Source organism: Poecilia latipinna, unplaced genomic scaffold (assembly GCF_001443285.1).
Source record: "Poecilia latipinna isolate Pla-1442-1.1 unplaced genomic scaffold, P_latipinna-1.0 Scaffold1983, whole genome shotgun sequence".
NCBI classification, from domain to species: domain Eukaryota; kingdom Metazoa; phylum Chordata; class Actinopteri; order Cyprinodontiformes; family Poeciliidae; genus Poecilia; species Poecilia latipinna.
Window position 1 is genome coordinate 1 of NW_015114599.1, and position 16581 is coordinate 16581.

The 16581-nt window shown below is 40.1% G+C and overlaps 2 protein-coding genes across 2 annotated transcripts in view; both read right to left on the reverse strand.

Annotated features, from left to right (window-relative positions):
- Positions 1-4: 4 nt before the first annotated feature.
- LOC106935588 (serine/arginine-rich splicing factor 11-like) lies at positions 5-4049 on the reverse strand (the record flags this gene model as incomplete). Its single annotated transcript, XM_015016124.1, has 4 exons — positions 3787-4049; positions 3504-3637; positions 228-343; positions 5-115 (listed from the first exon to the last, which is right to left on the reverse strand). Coding segments are annotated over exons 1-4 (480 nt in total), but the record flags the coding sequence as incomplete, so codon positions are not given.
- Positions 4050-7981: 3932 nt separating this feature from the next.
- The window catches only part of erbin (erbb2 interacting protein), a 72571-nt gene continuing 63971 nt past the window's right edge, over positions 7982-16581 (reverse strand). The window contains exons 17-26 of the mRNA XM_015016125.1: positions 15779-15958; positions 15572-15686; positions 14851-15025; positions 13338-14760; positions 12169-12312; positions 10672-10728; positions 10349-10516; positions 9214-9306; positions 8240-8314; positions 7982-8145 (exon numbers count right to left, since the gene is read on the reverse strand). Of these exons, the coding sequence (XP_014871611.1) occupies positions 8038-8145; positions 8240-8314; positions 9214-9306; positions 10349-10516; positions 10672-10728; positions 12169-12312; positions 13338-14760; positions 14851-15025; positions 15572-15686; positions 15779-15958 (2538 nt within the window). The 3' untranslated portion in view covers positions 7982-8037. The remainder of the gene's footprint in view (positions 8146-8239; positions 8315-9213; positions 9307-10348; positions 10517-10671; positions 10729-12168; positions 12313-13337; positions 14761-14850; positions 15026-15571; positions 15687-15778; positions 15959-16581) is intronic.

Here is a 16581-nt window from a genome sequence, read left to right on the forward strand (position 1 = left end):
TCCTAATCTCATCGATTTTCGTCGGGTCAACATTGCCGATGAGGGGAGGCTGAGACAGCACAGAGGCTGTGGGGTCGAGGCTCGCTGTGATCCGATTCACCAGAGGAAGGTTCAGCTGCGGACGTAAACCGCACGGATGGATGTCAGATTCAACCCGTGCATGTGAATAAAAAAACAAAAAACAAAACAAAAAAAAAAAAACACCCAAAATAAAGACGATGACTCACGTTCTGAAGTGGAGCCGGAGTGGGAATCGGCAGCAGTCCTCCGCCTGGAATCAGACTAGGTACCGGGGCGGCAGGTGCCAACAGCGACAGAGCCTTGGCCTCCTCTGGGATCTTCCCTGCAGGACAAAGTGGGACGTTAGGGAAGGCAAGGGAGGCGCTCTTCACTCTGCCTGCACATTTATCCCACTGTATTCTAGAGAGAACGAGAGCATACGCTTCCCCATCCAGCCTAAAGAGTCATCTACCCGCTACTTCAGACCAAGCATCCTTACTTGGATTTGATTAATCTACTCTTTTCAGTCAATATGCATCATTAATATAAAAAGTGCAAAAGAATGGCTTCTTATTAAAGAAAAACAGAAAAAAGGGAGCTGATTATTTGTTTTTCTGCTTTCTTTCTTTTTATATATATATAGGTTAAGTAAAAAAAAAAAAAAGAAAAAAAAAGAAAAAGAAAAAACACAATGCAGAGAATGAGTCAACACTTTGATGTATGGTCACCTGTACTGGAAACATATTGGTCATGAACCATACGATATCAAGCATGGGCGCTTTTCCGCGGGGGGGAGTGGGGGGCGATCGTTTCGCAGTGTTGGAAAGGTGTGCAACACAAGACAACCCCCAATGGCTGCATCACTAATAGCACACAGAACATCAGATACAGAAAAGAACAACAGTTTTAAGAACTTTGGAAATGCTAAGATTTCAATAAAACAACCAATTAGGAATTGTGCTCACTCCACTGTGGATAATCATTTTCTTCCCTTCTCTCTCGGCAGGAAGATTTAAAAGTTTTAAATGGTGCCTTGCAAATAGATTCACAACCCTTCGACTTTCCCCACATTTCCTCGTGTCACAGCCACAAACTCAACTCTGTTCCACTAGGACTTTATGCGACTGACCGACACAGAGCAAATTATGCTGGACCGCTTTGTGTTGGTCTAGCACAGGGGCCTGCAACCTTTAAGAGCCAAAGAGCCACTTTGTGGCCCTCAGTCCACTGAAATAAAACTAGTATGTGTCCAAAAAAAAAAAGGACAAAAAACCTGTATAGCAATTTTGTTGTAATTTTCAAAGAATCACAGTTTTATTTCTATTATTTGGTTTGGAAATAATATATATTTTTTAACTTTATATACATTTAGTGTTTCAAATCAAAAGCGAAAAAAAAAAAAATTAAATTAAAAATCATCTTATGTGTTAGAAATTTAGTGCAATTAATATATGTCAAAAGATGAATTAAAACTAAAAAACAACAATTATTATATAGTAAAATTTAAAAACATTAGTTGGTTCTTAATTATTTTTATTGGAAGGTAAAAGGAGTCACTTGAGGCTCTGGATTGTCGCATTGCAGACCCCTAGCCTAGCACATACAATCCCAAAAAAACACATCAAAGTTTGTGGTTGCATCGAGACAAAATTAGAAAAAGTTTGTGAATAACATTGCAAGGCACCGTGCAATTTTGACCTAGAGCTAGAGGGAATTCAGCATTAAAGGGGCAAGCAACCATCTTTGTTAAGCAAAACATGAACAGAGCAATGTATTAATGCATTACAAAGAGAGAATGATGCTACACTGATCAGTTCTGTGTCATTACTAAACATTCACATCAGAGCGGTACTGAAGTAATGTGAGGAAAAAGTACTAAATGCTGCCTTCTTAGTTCAGTGTCAAGTAGATGAATAAGTGCACAGATAGTTTAAAAGAAAGATATGTAGATATATATATATATGATTTGTTACTGAGGCTCACTTTTCCACACAGACTAGCCCTTCACTACGTCAACAGACGTAGGAGACAAGAGAACAAAAGAGTTAGTGATCCTCATAGCATCTTTTGTGTGGCACACATCCCACCGGTGTGCCGTAGCAACCTGGACTGAATTCAACCACACACAAGCTCCAGCTGTAGCGGAAAGAGAGAGGGGGTTGGGGGGGTTGGACAATAATCAAAATAACAAACAAAAAAATAACAAATATAAACACAACCTGCAAGTTTCTAGATAGAGACAGTAGAGAGTGGACAACATGGGATAGTATGAAAAGGAAACAAACCGAAAACAAAATAAAAAAAAAGTAAAAAAACAAAAAAAAAAAAAAAAAAAAAAAAAAGAGACAAGGTGTCCATCTTGGAAGGTTCTGCGGGCTATTCTCCGGGTCACATCCCCCCCTTGAAGGCTGCGTTGGCCCGATCGGGGATAGTGGCTTGGAAAACAATGCCTGACTCAGGCTAGTGTAGTGTAACAGCTGGGCCAGTCTAGTCATCTGATATGCACACATAATCACACAGAAAAAACATACAAAACCAAATTAATAAACTCATTAGCCATCCAGCACCAAGTCACGTGGACAAAATGCATCAGGTTAGAAGTGTAATCATTGTGAGTGTACACAGGGGTGCCAAAAAAAGGGGGTGGGGGAGAGAAGGGTACCAAAAAAAATTTAAAAGGGGGAGAAAGACAGAGTTTTACTCTTTAGCAATGGATTTGGTTACATTTCTTTTAGATACACAAGTTGTAATCCAGACTGTCCAGTGCTCATGGTAACGTTGATCTCCCTTTAATTTATGTGACACCAAATAGAAACTTGAGTGGGTGCTGTGGCTAAACCCATCACCTGTGCCAGGTGCTGGACCAATAAAATACTTTAAATCCAATCTAGGCATGGGCCGGTTTCTGCCAGTCCTTCTAATTAGATATGTGCTACTCATTTGTTATAACCAGGTCAAATACTGAAAATGTCTTTGCTGTTCATCAAATGTATCCAAAGAAACCACAGAACATTATTCTCTTTATGTTCTGGAACTTAGAAAATTAAATTGGACAGATGTAAAAAAACAAAATTCATATCAGATTTTAGATTGCCACACTGCCAGTCAGCTGGCAGAAAGAAGTCTGCTATAGTTTCTCTCACGAGCAAGAAAGGGGGAAAAATACAGCTAACATGTCTGTATTCCCTATATTTACTTAAATATAACAAAAATACTGAAAAATAAATGTCACATTATATTAGAAGTAACAGAAGAAAATATCGGTTATAAATCGTCTTAATTTATGGTATTTGTGTTTTAAATCTTTGCATATATTTGCATACCGGCCCATGCCTGCTCTAAATTATGCGACACCAGCCGTGTTTATTTCTGAAGACTACACCCCCCCTCCCCACGACCACGATAGACATCAAGGTGAATTCCAGAGAAGACGTCCACAGCTATTTATCAAGGTTTTTTTTATTATTATTGTAATATTATTAAACCAAGCAGCTTGCACTCACCTTCTGCGCAGGGAACCACTATCAAAGCTCTGTCAATAAAAACAGTGTTGGTGAGATGTTGCGCCACACCAACACTTGAGGGGTCTCGGTACTTTATATAACAAACTTTGGAGGAGAACGACAGAGGGGTGTTGCTGTGAGAAGAATTAAGGAGAACAAAGGATAAAGTTAGTCATTAAAAAACATTTGGGACAGCTACATACAAATTCTTACGTGGGGCCCTAACAAGGCCGCAACTCCGCGGCGTTGCCTCGCTGGCTCAGACCGGAAAAGCAGCGCTTACTCGGGGGGATAGAGACGCAGCTCCTCGATGTCTCCCAGGAAGCCGAACAGAGTGCGCATCTGCTCGCTGCTCACGGCCGACGACAAGTTGGTCACCTGGACGACTGCAGTCCCCGGCATTGTGCGAGCGATAAAGTGTTTCTTCGTCTGTGTGTGTTTTAAAATTAATCTTTATCGTTAGAACTGTATAATTTCTCAGTTATCCCTGTCGGCGCCAGAGGGTGGCGGTGCGGCAGGTTTTAGACTTCTTCTTGTTTTTGAACATCGTCTAAGAACCAAAATCGACCACTACAGCCCCTCCTACAGGAAGAAACAATACACTACAATTAAAATGAAGAAGAAAAGAAATAGTCAGAAATGTTTTGAGCAAATCATAAATTTATATAAGCCCAGTTATTGACTCCTAACGCATACCCATATAAAATAATACAAAAGTTGAAAAATAAGCCCAAATTTAAATGTATGTTTCAAAGCTAGTTTCATATATTCTTTTTTTTTTATTTATCTATTGGAGAAAAAGAGCACCATTTTAGGACAATGACAAGTAGCTATCTTTAACCTATCTGCTATTGTTAAAATTAAATTTTCTTCCACAAATAAAGTGCAAAAATGGGTGCTAAAAGTTAAGAAAAAATACAAATATAAACCTGATGAAACTTTACAATAGAAAAGGTGCAATGTTTGTTTTGCTTTAAAAAATGCAGTGGTAATATTTACAAGTATTAGACAATCTAAAACCGAAAAAGGAGACTCCTCCACTGTAGGAGTTGTCACACAGCACAACATATTTCTGGATCACGTTCCAAAACAAAACATATAAGCACTCAAAGTGTTTTTCCTTCTTATCTTCACAAGCAGCAACATTTTTTTTTTTTTTACATCAGTGTCTGAGTTAAATGAAGGACAGATTGTGTAGCAGCGTTTTGACTTACCGTCAATCCATTTTATATCGAACATACCAGAAAAACAAGAATTTTAAAAAAGGAAGTTATGTATAAAATGTATACATAACAGATTTCCCTGTACTCATAGCATAACGGCTCAATTTAATTTTCAACAATGGGGCAGGAAGCAATATAAACTTGGGGTCAAATATTTTATAGTAAATGTAAACAGCTGTGCAGAGTTGGAGTTGGCTTGACTAACGGGGATCGGCAAAATACCTTTTGAGAACAGTATAAAAAAAGTGAGACTTTTAACTTCTTCCATTCACTTCCACTACATTTACACAACCACTACTTGCTAATCCAAGTATTCCGGTCATACTGTTGTTGGTAGAAATAGGATCCAACCTTGTGCACTTAGGAATGTTAGAACTGTCAGGTATTTTACATGTATTTGAATTACAACATGTAGACAAAATCTGTAAAAAGCAGTGGAGTGCCCATGATAAAAGTTTTGTGCTGGCATTTGTTTTGCTCTCTGGTCACACAGATCTAAAAATATTCACACAAAATGAGAAGCTGAAACTAAAAACTGTTGCATCTATTTGAATGGGTAACAAAGTAGCACAAAAGTGTAAACTGCGGTCAAGACTTGCATATTCACACGCTTTTAAATGAAGCCATTTTTGAATAACTACCAGTTACTGCAATTTATCTTCAGCAGGTCCAAAACGAGCACTTATTGAGTTCTTCCCAGTTTTGTCGTTAGCCCTTAAGATGAACCCGGACGATCGAGACAGTAAAACAAAAGCATCACTGTTAAACAGCATTAGTTTATTGTCCCACAGGTAACTTCTGAAACAGGAAATTATGTACAAAATCTGGAATGTTGGATAAATGCATATCAATCATCTCACTGTGACCGTTTCCAGAGAAACATTAGAAATACTAGCTATACATTTAAATGGGAGCCTCTGCATTTGCAATTTATTGCTGGTTTTACAATCGCAAGTCACAAATGTTTCTTCAGTTATTTACAATTTGATTAGTAAGGTCTAAAATTTCATGTAAGTCTGCTAAATAAATACAAAAGTGGGAGTGAAAAACACAAAACGTGGATGAAGAAACAGTGAAAAGATTTGTTTTCATCCCTAGATTGTCTAAAGTAGACAATTTTTTTTGAAGTGATTATAAAGTGACCATAACCCAAGAAATTAATCTCTGCCGTTAAAAAAAAACAAAGAAAAAAAAGCAAAGAACTTTAAAACAAATACAATCAAGGATTTCATCAGAGTACAATACAACACAATGTGCGAAAAATGTCATTTTCTTGTAAATAAAAATTGACCAATTGCTAATCAAGTAGAAGAACTAATGGCCAGCTTCATATTTTTCAACAGAAACTTATTCGTTTATTTTAAATGAATTAAAATGGGGCGGGGGGGTAGTTTTTTTTTTATTTGGTTGCCAATGGAAAAAGCAAAAATACAAGATATTTCACTGGCAACAAATGATGGAAGTGAAGGAATTCACTGGACAATGTGTATTTTATCATTTCCACTAGTTTGGGAAACACGTCTCGCTGCTGTACCTGTGTCTGAATGTCAACAGGTGGGGGTATAATATAAATCTTGATCACACTTATTTCTCACAGTCCTTTTATAATTGTTTTCAGAATGCTGAAACCCCACAGTGGAAACTTTTAAACACACAAACAGCGAGATATTCAGTACTCAACAAAACAGTAAAATATCTCGGCCAAAGTGATGAAAACTCTGTCACAACGCAGAGATTTTGTTTTTTGAGCAATGCCACACACACATATAATTTCTGTGCCATTTCATTGTAAAAAAACACAAACCAAAAAAAAAAATCACAATATAAAAAAAACATAAAATCATCAGGGGTACTAAAAGCTTGTGTTTAGGTTTAAAAACGATGCCGTCGGAATGAAAATAAAGGCTTTTAAATATTGCTTTGAAGCCATTATGCTGCAGATGTATTCGAAGGGGTTGCGAATGTGGGTATTGCTTGGGTTCCTCGGGGGGGAAGAGCTGAACATCCCTCCTCTTGTTCAAACAGTTCAAGGTCTATGGCACTTGACAATTTGTGTCTTCCATCTGTTCTCCGTACAGCAAAGGAAAAACAATAAAACAAAAACAAAAAAACCCACAAGACTGCTTCGAGGTGATGAGTGACGGGAACAAAACAGACACAAAAGGCAACCTCTGGTTTTCTTCTGTGTAAAATGTTTCATGTTGCAAACTTTTTTATTTATTTTTTTTTGCATTGATGGCGACCTAAAAGATGAAATCCACACAACGAAACATGTTGATCCTTAAAATCTCTCTTAGAACAGTCCCTGCTTTTACCTTCTGTTCATTTTAATGCTTGCTTTGGTTAAATGGAGTAGCCTTGAGGTGTTTTCATCGAAAGCTAGCTTGTCTACTTCTAAGCACCTTTATGTCATCCTGCCTGAACCAGATGTGCTTATTGCCCCAGTTTTAGTCCTCTTTTTTTTAAACAAAAGTTGTACCTTTTCAAAAGAGACATAAAAACAAGAACCCGCTTTTTCTCCCGATGCGAGGAACTCCATTCTGCTTTCTTCTCTGGTCGAAGGAACACCTACATTTCTGAAAACGTCTGACGAGTTGGGATGAGCTTCCGGATGGCACAGATCTGGTTATCCAGAACATGACTGAGGTGGATCTTGACGGGTTTACGGAAGTCGGAGTGGATGGTTCTCCCTCTTCGTTTCCTTCTTTGATCTTCCATTAAAAAAAACAGAAACAAACGCCTCCTTGATCTACATTCGTCTCCCCATGAGAAGCACGTGACGCAGTCCCTTTTAATAATGTCACCTGGCAACTGGGAAATGGTTCAGCTACAGAATAATAATTAAAAAAATAAAAGGCAAACTTAAGGACATAAGAGAAGAGTGGGAGCCCTGCCCCCTAGTGGTCGCCTCCATGCCCATCTGAGGAAGTAAAACCCAAATCTTGACAAGTGGTTGATAAGTCGTTGACTTAGAAAAACAAACAAAAAAGCGGATCTGTACAGAGATCAGAGTTCTCATCAAATCTTCAGGTTTTCGTATAAAAAATATATATATGTATACCACAGTGACGGCCTTTTGAGGACGCGTACTTGCATGTGTTTGCTGCTGTTTCACTAAGACCCACTACATTCAGTGGTTTTCCCCGTTGCATCGAGGTGACGAAGACCTCTGAGGATCTCAGCTATAAATAGTCCCAATAGGTGTCAGCAGATCAGTCTCTCCTCTGTGTATAAAAATATGACAGTCACCATAAATTTCTTTGCTCTCCTTTCTTGTGGTGCACCGGTCTGTCGGACAGATGCAGTCGAGTCTACGCTTGCACTTCTCTTACGATCGTTAAATCCACAGTGGTTGGAAACGTCTTGAGCAGGGACACTGCATTCCCATGATCGATGTTCACAAAGCTGTAGCCATTTGCCTGTGGACCAAAACGAGCACAAAAAAAAGTTTGTTTTTTTCCCCCTTCGAACCAGAACCAACATTACATTTTTTTTTTTTTTTAAGCACAATACCTGAATTATTTTATCTCCAGGTTGAAGGATTTTGGACGCTGGCCCCTCAGGTTGAACTCGAGTCACAAAAATGCCCTAAAATGACATAAGACATAAAATGCAGTGGTTTTCAACTACAACAATAAATTAATGTCTAAGAAAAACTTTTTTTTTTCCTTTCTTATTTCAAAATAGGACATGGTTTCAGGGTTGTCCCTCTCTTTTTGGTTAACAGGGAAGCATGCATTTCTACAGTGGTTAGAAACAGGCTTTGAATACAAACCTGCAGAAACCACAGGCTGACTGGATGTGCTGATTAACTAATGGATAGAAGTAAAAAAATAACGGGGCTGAAACGATTAATCGTGATTAATTGATTAATGAAATAACCGTTAACTTATTTAGTTATCAGCTAACTGGAGTTTTCGGACTCAAAAACGGTCGTATACAAAAACAAATTACCCCACACATTCAGAGCAGTAATTAAGCCAAAACTGTTAAAAAAATATGTACATTGTGCATAGACAAAAATGCAAAATGTATCCAGATCGTTGATAAATATATTTTAGCTAAAACTCCTAAAGCGGCATAGGTTTAGCTTCACCTGGTTTAGATATTCTTAAGTATCTTAAGCAATAATATTTTTTTCTTAATTAATCAAGGAATTGAATTATTTGTACATTTTAGTGTATTTCTAACATGTTATGAAAGGCTTATGTGGGTAACAAAAACATACAGAGAATGTGCCATTTTCTGATTAATCGTTAGTTTCAGCCCTGATAGAGAAATAGATGAATGGAGCGACGCACGGATGGATAAATTCATGGACGGACATACGGACAACTAATGCAGGAAGGGATGGACAGATACTTGTTTAGATCTTGAAGAGTACTTAAAATCAAATTCCAAACTTTTCCAGACTCTGTAGGCACCCGGGGCACAGAATGTCCTTAAGAGCAAAAAGAAAGACTAGAAGATGAAAGGTGTAAGCTTACATTATCCTCGGGACGGAAGGGGTTTCCCCGGCCTCCCACTCCGCCCGATATGCTGAAACCCAGCTCTGGATTCTTCTCTACTTTCACACGGATCTGAAACACACCCACACACTTTTGATAAGCTACTGTTTCACTTCACTCCCCGTCAGTTACACATTTCTCTTTCATTAATACACACCAGAAGCAAAAACAGCAGGACTCTAAAGAAAACAATGTCAAACTAACTCACAATGGTTCATTAGAAAGACAGGAACAGTGATTATGTTGGATAAACGGGAGAGATAAATCTAGGGAGAGATTTGCAAAGCCTCTGTGTGGACAGATTTCTTCTTGATGGGAAGGTTTGAAGTAAATGCCCAGAAACATGACGCCTTGTAAGTTTCTCCCCTTGAACTTCAGACTTAATCCTAGCATTGATCTATGCAGCTGAGTGAGAGAGAAAATAAAATAAGTACTTTAAGAGATTTAGTCTTTTATGGAGTGGAAGAAACTGTTGGAAAAAGAAAAAGCTGGGAGAAAAGAAAAGGTGAACATCTGATTCAGTTTCAAGTCTTTTTCAGCCTCTTAACAGGTTTTCTTCCACAATCGTCCTGTTCTTATGTAACAGGATCCATGTTCTTTCAACTCTGAGGAAAAGGTGTCCCACAAGGCACGATGCTGGCACCACTGGTTTTACTGTGGGGGTGGCATGTTTAGGGCGATGTGCCGCGGACCTTCTTCGTCTACACGGCTTGTGGCAAACTGATAACAGAATTTCTTATGGCTTTCTACTCGCTACTTCGCTGAAAGGCCATCCGCATCTTTTGGTCTTTGTGATGCAGTTTATTTGCTTATGTTCTTTAAAAATACCCTGACACCTATGTACATCATTTCTATTTATACTGAGATTAAATTACACACAGGCATACTCCGTTTACCAACTGGGTGACTTCAGAAGACATTTGCATTCTTTTTAAAGGACCAAATACGAAAAGTTAAAAGGGTATTAATAATGTGAAACACCCATTACTGACTAAAAATAACATCTGCTAGCAACACCTGCAGACTTAAACAAGCGATTGTAATAGTAGCGAGAAAAAAAAAAGAAAAAGCTAAAGTTTCATTTTAGTTTTACAAGAGAAACCGACGACCTCACCTCTTGCTGTATCGTGTCGTGAGGAATGCGCGGAGGCCCGTGGGGCTGCTGGGAGACTTTGAGCATCAGATAATCGATGAGCTGCTCTCTGGAAGGGTGACGAGCCATTGAGGTCTGGCTCATCTGAGGACGAACAGAAGGGCCCATCTGACCATTCATCAAAGGCACCTAGGCGACAGAAACACACACTGATAAACAGACTGCTCGGCACATGTGTGCAAGCTCAGTGCTTTGCTAAATATTGACAGGTAAAAATCAAGTTGAAACCAGAAGTTTTGACAAATTTAGGTTTTTCTTTACTGGATGACTTGAATTACACCTACTTTTCTGTGGGGGTCCATGGTGTAGCTTTGTGGCCCTTGGGGAACAAAAACATCATCCTGAAAGGAAAATGTGGATAATTATTGCACTGAAATGACACACGCCGAACATCTACTTGGTACCTTTTCAATCAATATGCATGGGACATCAAAAGGACGACAGGGACATATAGTTTGCCTTGTGCTGACATCAAAAGCAAGACTTTAATTTGACATAAGAGGAACAAGGATAAAGCATATCAGTTTCTTTTTAATGGGGAAACATTAAATTGTGATTTGCTCAAATCAAGAACTAAGTGGACTGTGGTTAAGTTTACAGGAATAGAAGTTACACGACACACATGGATTAAACAGGATCAAAACTCTCCATCTATGCCAATTCCCACGTCTACGTCCTTAACACACACACTTTGGCCATCTTACCTTTCATCAACATATTTTTAAGTCCACACATGAAGTGGGAGGTTACGAAGTCAGGCTGATGTGATCAGAGGTTGGAGTGAAGATGACGGATGAGCAAAATTAAACGTTACAAATGCAGTTAGAGGAGGAGACATCATGGTTCAGACAGCCGTCACAATCACAAGACGAATTATTCGAGGTGAGATGGTGAGGAATACTGGGATGTTTTTGAGGGTTTTTTTACATTAAAGAGCACAGCATATTTAAAAGGGGCTCTTTTATCCCACTTAGGGGATGAAAAGTATCGATTAATGATCTAAAGTTGATTGAGCTTATTGATGTTACCCATCGATAAGCTGCCATTTTCTTAAAAATCTGAGTTTCCTCCAGTCAAGTGTTTGTGTTTCAAAACAGAACCACATAAAGTGCATTTTCTATCCCACACTGGACCCTGTTTCGAGCGTTTCTCTGGTATGGTGCCGCCATCTTTGTTTCTCTATCAACCGGCTCTGCTTTAGGATGTTTCTGCTGGATGGTGGCCAAACTACAAGACTAAAAGTAGACCTCAGTGGAGGTGTTGTTAGTTACTTGATAGGAACTCATTTTAATTTAATAAACAATTAATTTGCAATTAATTGTACATCGATCAATCGTTTGCATCCCAAGTCCCATCTGATGTTCGGCTTACATACAAATGATGGCTAAATAAGATTAGCTTTAGAAACATTTAAGCTTTCTACTGGATTTAATTATCTACTGGTTTATTTTCTATATTAAAAAAACAAAACAAAAACAAGGCCCCTGTTAAAAAGCTGCTCCCCTAATGATCACAGGGAACATGAAACTGGAATCTGTCCAGTTTTCACTGAAATCAATCACCACACATGAATTTTAGTAACAGGAAATCAGATGTTGAGAAACAGTAAACTCTGGTTTTCTATAAAAGAACAAGCCAAAGATAGCTTCTCAGGGTCTGATTACTTCTCAACATCTGGTGTACAAGGAAACAGACATTTCCTTTACTTTTGAAAATGATGTGAAACTAGCAGGAGCTGGAGCTTGAGCTGCTGGCGCTGGCTACAAGTTCACAGTACTCACACGGAAGCTCAGGGCTCCATAGGGCTGTCGGTCAGCTCCGCTAAAGGCCATGCCCCCTTGGCTGGCATGCATATCCCTACAGCTGCCGTAGTGAGACCAGCTCAGCGGAGAAGTATTGAAATTATAGGAGCGAGACAGCGCATTCTGACGACAAGGAAGCAGCCGACATGTCGGAAGGTAGCCATGCAATCCACCAAATGAGTGACAGATAAACAAAAAGATAAAAACATGGACAGATACAGTAAAAATCAGCATGCAGTGAATCAGAGGAGTTCTACTGATGGGTTAGTAGCCTCTGGTAAAACTATTTGTTAAACGGCTATTTAATAAAAATGCTTTAATTAAAAAAAAAAGCACTCTCATTGTTCCATGGCTTGCTTCAAACCTCACAGAAGATGCAAAACCTTTTTGTTTTGCATTAAATAAATATTTCCAAACAGTTACATATGTGCTTCTAGTGTCAAAATCTAGGAACTTGTGTTTCACGCTGCTGACCAGCAACAAGTGGGGGCAGGGCAGAACCAAACTCGGATCACTCTGGGCCTTTCTCTGGCATAAAAAGACTTTAAAAACAAAATTCATGTGATTTAGAGCTTGATGTGGGAAGATGCAGATGCATCTGTCTGTGGTGCAAAAGAGTATAATACTGTTGACAGTCTGCAACTCAAATTTAAGACTTTTAAGACATTTTAAAGACAATTGTATTTCCGCAGAAATGTACAAACTTTGTCTAGACTACTGGCAATAAATTTGCACTTATCCATGATAGACTCAAAAAAGCTAGCTAGCTAGCAAGTGTATGTTAGCAGTGAGTTAACAGGAACCGCAACGCAATGGAGACGTCCGAGTGCGACTCAAACCTTTTCTTGGCAGAAAAATCCAGTGAGAAAAAAACAATGCAAGATAAATTTTGTCTTGACTGGAATATTTAAAGACATGTGATTAACAAATTAGAGGCCAACTTAGTTTTTAAAGTGAATCATTTTAAGGCCTTAATCTTTTAGACACGACTTTTTAAGGAGGCATAGACACCCTGATATATCTGAATAGGCTGTAGAGTTGGTGAGAAGAACATAAACCTCTAGTTTAAACAAAACTATTTATTCAGTTAGAAAAACAAACGTTGAAACACTGAAATATTTTGGTCACATCAGCACTTTTCTTTTTACCTTCTCCATTTTCTTGGCTTCAATGTGCCGCATCACTTGGTCCCTCCAGTCAGTTGGCACCCTCCCTGGTCCCATCCCTCCCGACACCTGACCCGGCCCGTCGAGAAGCGAGTGCTCAGACTTCACCCTGGTGTTGGGCCTCTTGCTGGGGCTGCTTTGCTGGTAGCTGAAATCACTAACGGACATGGTCCTTTCTGGAAGCTCGTGGGGCTGGGGCCTGGCGGCGACGGGCCTGGAAGTGATGGGTGTGTCGATGCTGTAAGTGCGAGCGGAGAAGGGCCTCTGCATGGCCTGGCTCATTGCCAGTGGCCCCCTGGCGAGGGTGTGGATGTCCCTGTAGGTCATGTACTCCCCCTCGGGAGCTTGGACGCGCCTTGGGTCGCCAATGGAGACTGAGGAGGCGGAGCTGCCTTGCCGCTGCAGAGTGCTGCTTCGAGGCGGCCCACTGGCAGAATGAAGCCTCTCCTTGGTCCAGTCTCCCATGGGGGCCATAGGGACGCCCCTCTGCTGGGGCTGTAGAGTATACGGAGGTGCCTGGTTACGGTTTGAGTAGTTGGTGTTGGCGAGGGAGTGTGGATGAGGCGGGAGGTAGCCTTGGTGGTCCCGTTGAGCCCAGAGGCCGTCTTTAGGCACGGCGCTGCTCGCGTACTGGATGTTATACTGAGGGGGAGGGACTCCCATGCTCATGCTGGACGAACCCGGATATCTGCTGGTGCTGACCGGAGGGTTAGAGGACGACAGCAGGTCTGAGGAAGACGATAAAGAGCCGGGGTAGACCTGCAGATTCTGGTCGTTGAGTAACTGACTGGCCGATTTGCTCCGGACGATGTTCTGACCCTGAGCTCCCGGCCCTGGGACTATTCTACCCGCCGCTGCTGCGGCAGCCTCGTCGTCCCCATCGAACGAGTACAGCTTCATCCCGCCCGCTTCTATGTTGCTGACGCTGTGGGATTTTGTCACTTGCGGCGGCAGCGGGCATCTTTTTTCCGGAGACAGCTCCTCAGTGCTGCGAGACAACGACATGTCGCTGCTGGCGGCCACACCCGTCGAGGCGGACATCTCCGCTCTCGTCCCTTGGCTTCTGTTCACCAGGCTGTTGATGCAGTCGCTCCCCTGCTGGTTCCCGTTCTGGAAGTCGTTGCAGTCATTGACCGAGCCGTTCTTTGCTTTGTCCAGCTCGCTGAACTGCGGGGCGTGGTACGGCGGCAGCTTGGTCACGTTCATATTGATCTGGTCCCACTTGGTGTAGGCGTCCCCCATTCCGTTGGTGATCCCCTTCTCAATGAAGGCTTCCATCGACAGGTCGTACTCTGGTGGGGTCTGCTGGGTTTTTAACAGGGTCTGGATTGACGGTTCTGAGCCATTGCCATTGTGGAGGAGAGGGGTGGTGTCTTTTGGCTGGTTCATATTCTCGTCGTCTTGTCTAGTAATATTTATCGCCAAGAGAGAAACACAGAATCAGACTGTGTGGAAACGGCAGGATGATGGCTAAGCTCAGAAGAAGGGAGCTTACCTGCTTTTTGGAAGGAAAGGCATCTTGGACTCCCTCTCTGGCGTGCACAGAGAGTTGTCCTGACTGCTGTCGGTGGTTAAAGACACAGAGTCAGACATCCGCGATGGCGACGAGCAGTTGCTGTTGTTCTGGTTGCTGTTGGCTACGGTGTCGTCCAGCAAAGAATCAGCATCATCTATTGAACAGAGATATCACTTTTATAAAGGTACTTATGTCTGGAAGATATGTCTCCAATTTTTTTTATACCAGATATGAATCAATTTTTTTTGCTCGCTTTCTTTTCTAAAGAAGAAATTACAGAAAATACTTTCAAAATGGGGATTTTATTTCCATCATTTCTTCTGTGTGATTTACCACAAAGTATTAGGGCCAGGCTACAAGAATTTCTGTTTCATTATAAGAATGTAGTCATAATATTAGCAGAAAAAGGATGCCATTTCACCAGGAATAAATGTATTAAGAAAAAAAATCATCAGGACCTTTATGTGAGCAGCTCAGTTTGTGTAGTTCTTTCTACTAAATAAAAAACTAGCTGGCTGCTGACATCAGTCTGAACCATGGAAACCCAAGAAGTTAATACTGCGATTCAATTGTCCGAAAATTAAATCTTCAAAAACCCATAATTTGATTAATTGATAGAAATCGATTTATCGGCCAGCCTTTCAGCATCACTGGAAAAAAAGAAAATTCTTAACATCTGAAATTAAATTTTAGGGTTTACCTTTTTTATCCTTACTTAAAGTCACTACTTTAGGCTGATTGATTGAAATCTCAATAAGTGGGGGTCTCATCTCTGCTATTTTCATCTCCTCTTCCTCTGAAAGCTCCTCGGTGTCCTAAAAATGAAGACAGGTCCTTTTAAACAGCTGGATCTTTTCTTCAAATTTTCTTTTTCTTTTTTGAAAAAGGGAGAAAACTGAGTAATCACCTCCAGTGTGTCCTCGTGGTTCATCATTGAACCTTCGGAAGATTTGAGGGGAATATTCTGGGAGCTGAAGGGCTCGGACGTTTCTCTGGATTCAGTTGCAGAAGAACTTTGGGGACAAGTGGAAGAGACCGGAGCGTCAACGTCTGATGCCACACCGTTGGGAAAGGGGCCTTCGATCACCTGTGGAACAAAATAGATTGATTATAGATTGAACGTTTTCATTTACATTAGGGCGGCAACTAAAGATTATTTGAATAATTGATTATTTTGACTTTTAATCAGATTTTAAAAATTGACACATTCTGCAGATTTTTCATTTAACCACTTAAACGTTTTTTCTACGATATTAGAAGTACATTAAAAAATACAAATATATACTTAAATACATTTTTCAAATAAACTGAGCATGTTATTGTATTCCTTTAGTGAGTGCTTGATCATCTGTAGCAAAAAATGCCCATGCAGCTGAAAAAAATAATAAAAATACTTCAAACCACATGTGAAAAACTCAGCACCTTCCTGCTTGACTTAACATCAGTACAATGTAAGGCTAATCTCTAGATTTATTTTTTTGGCTTAATCATGGAATTGAATATCAAAAAGTGCTTAACGGGAAATTTAGTTTTTACAGAAGTTCTTTTTTTTATCTTAAATGCAAAATTTGTATTTTTATTTTTTACACCGTTTTGGCTGAATTGCTGCTCTGAATATGTTGTTCTTTCAGCAAATATTGTTTTTTTTTTGAGTCTGTGTACTTGAGTTAATGATTAATCAACTACTAAACAATTTGCCGATTATTTAAT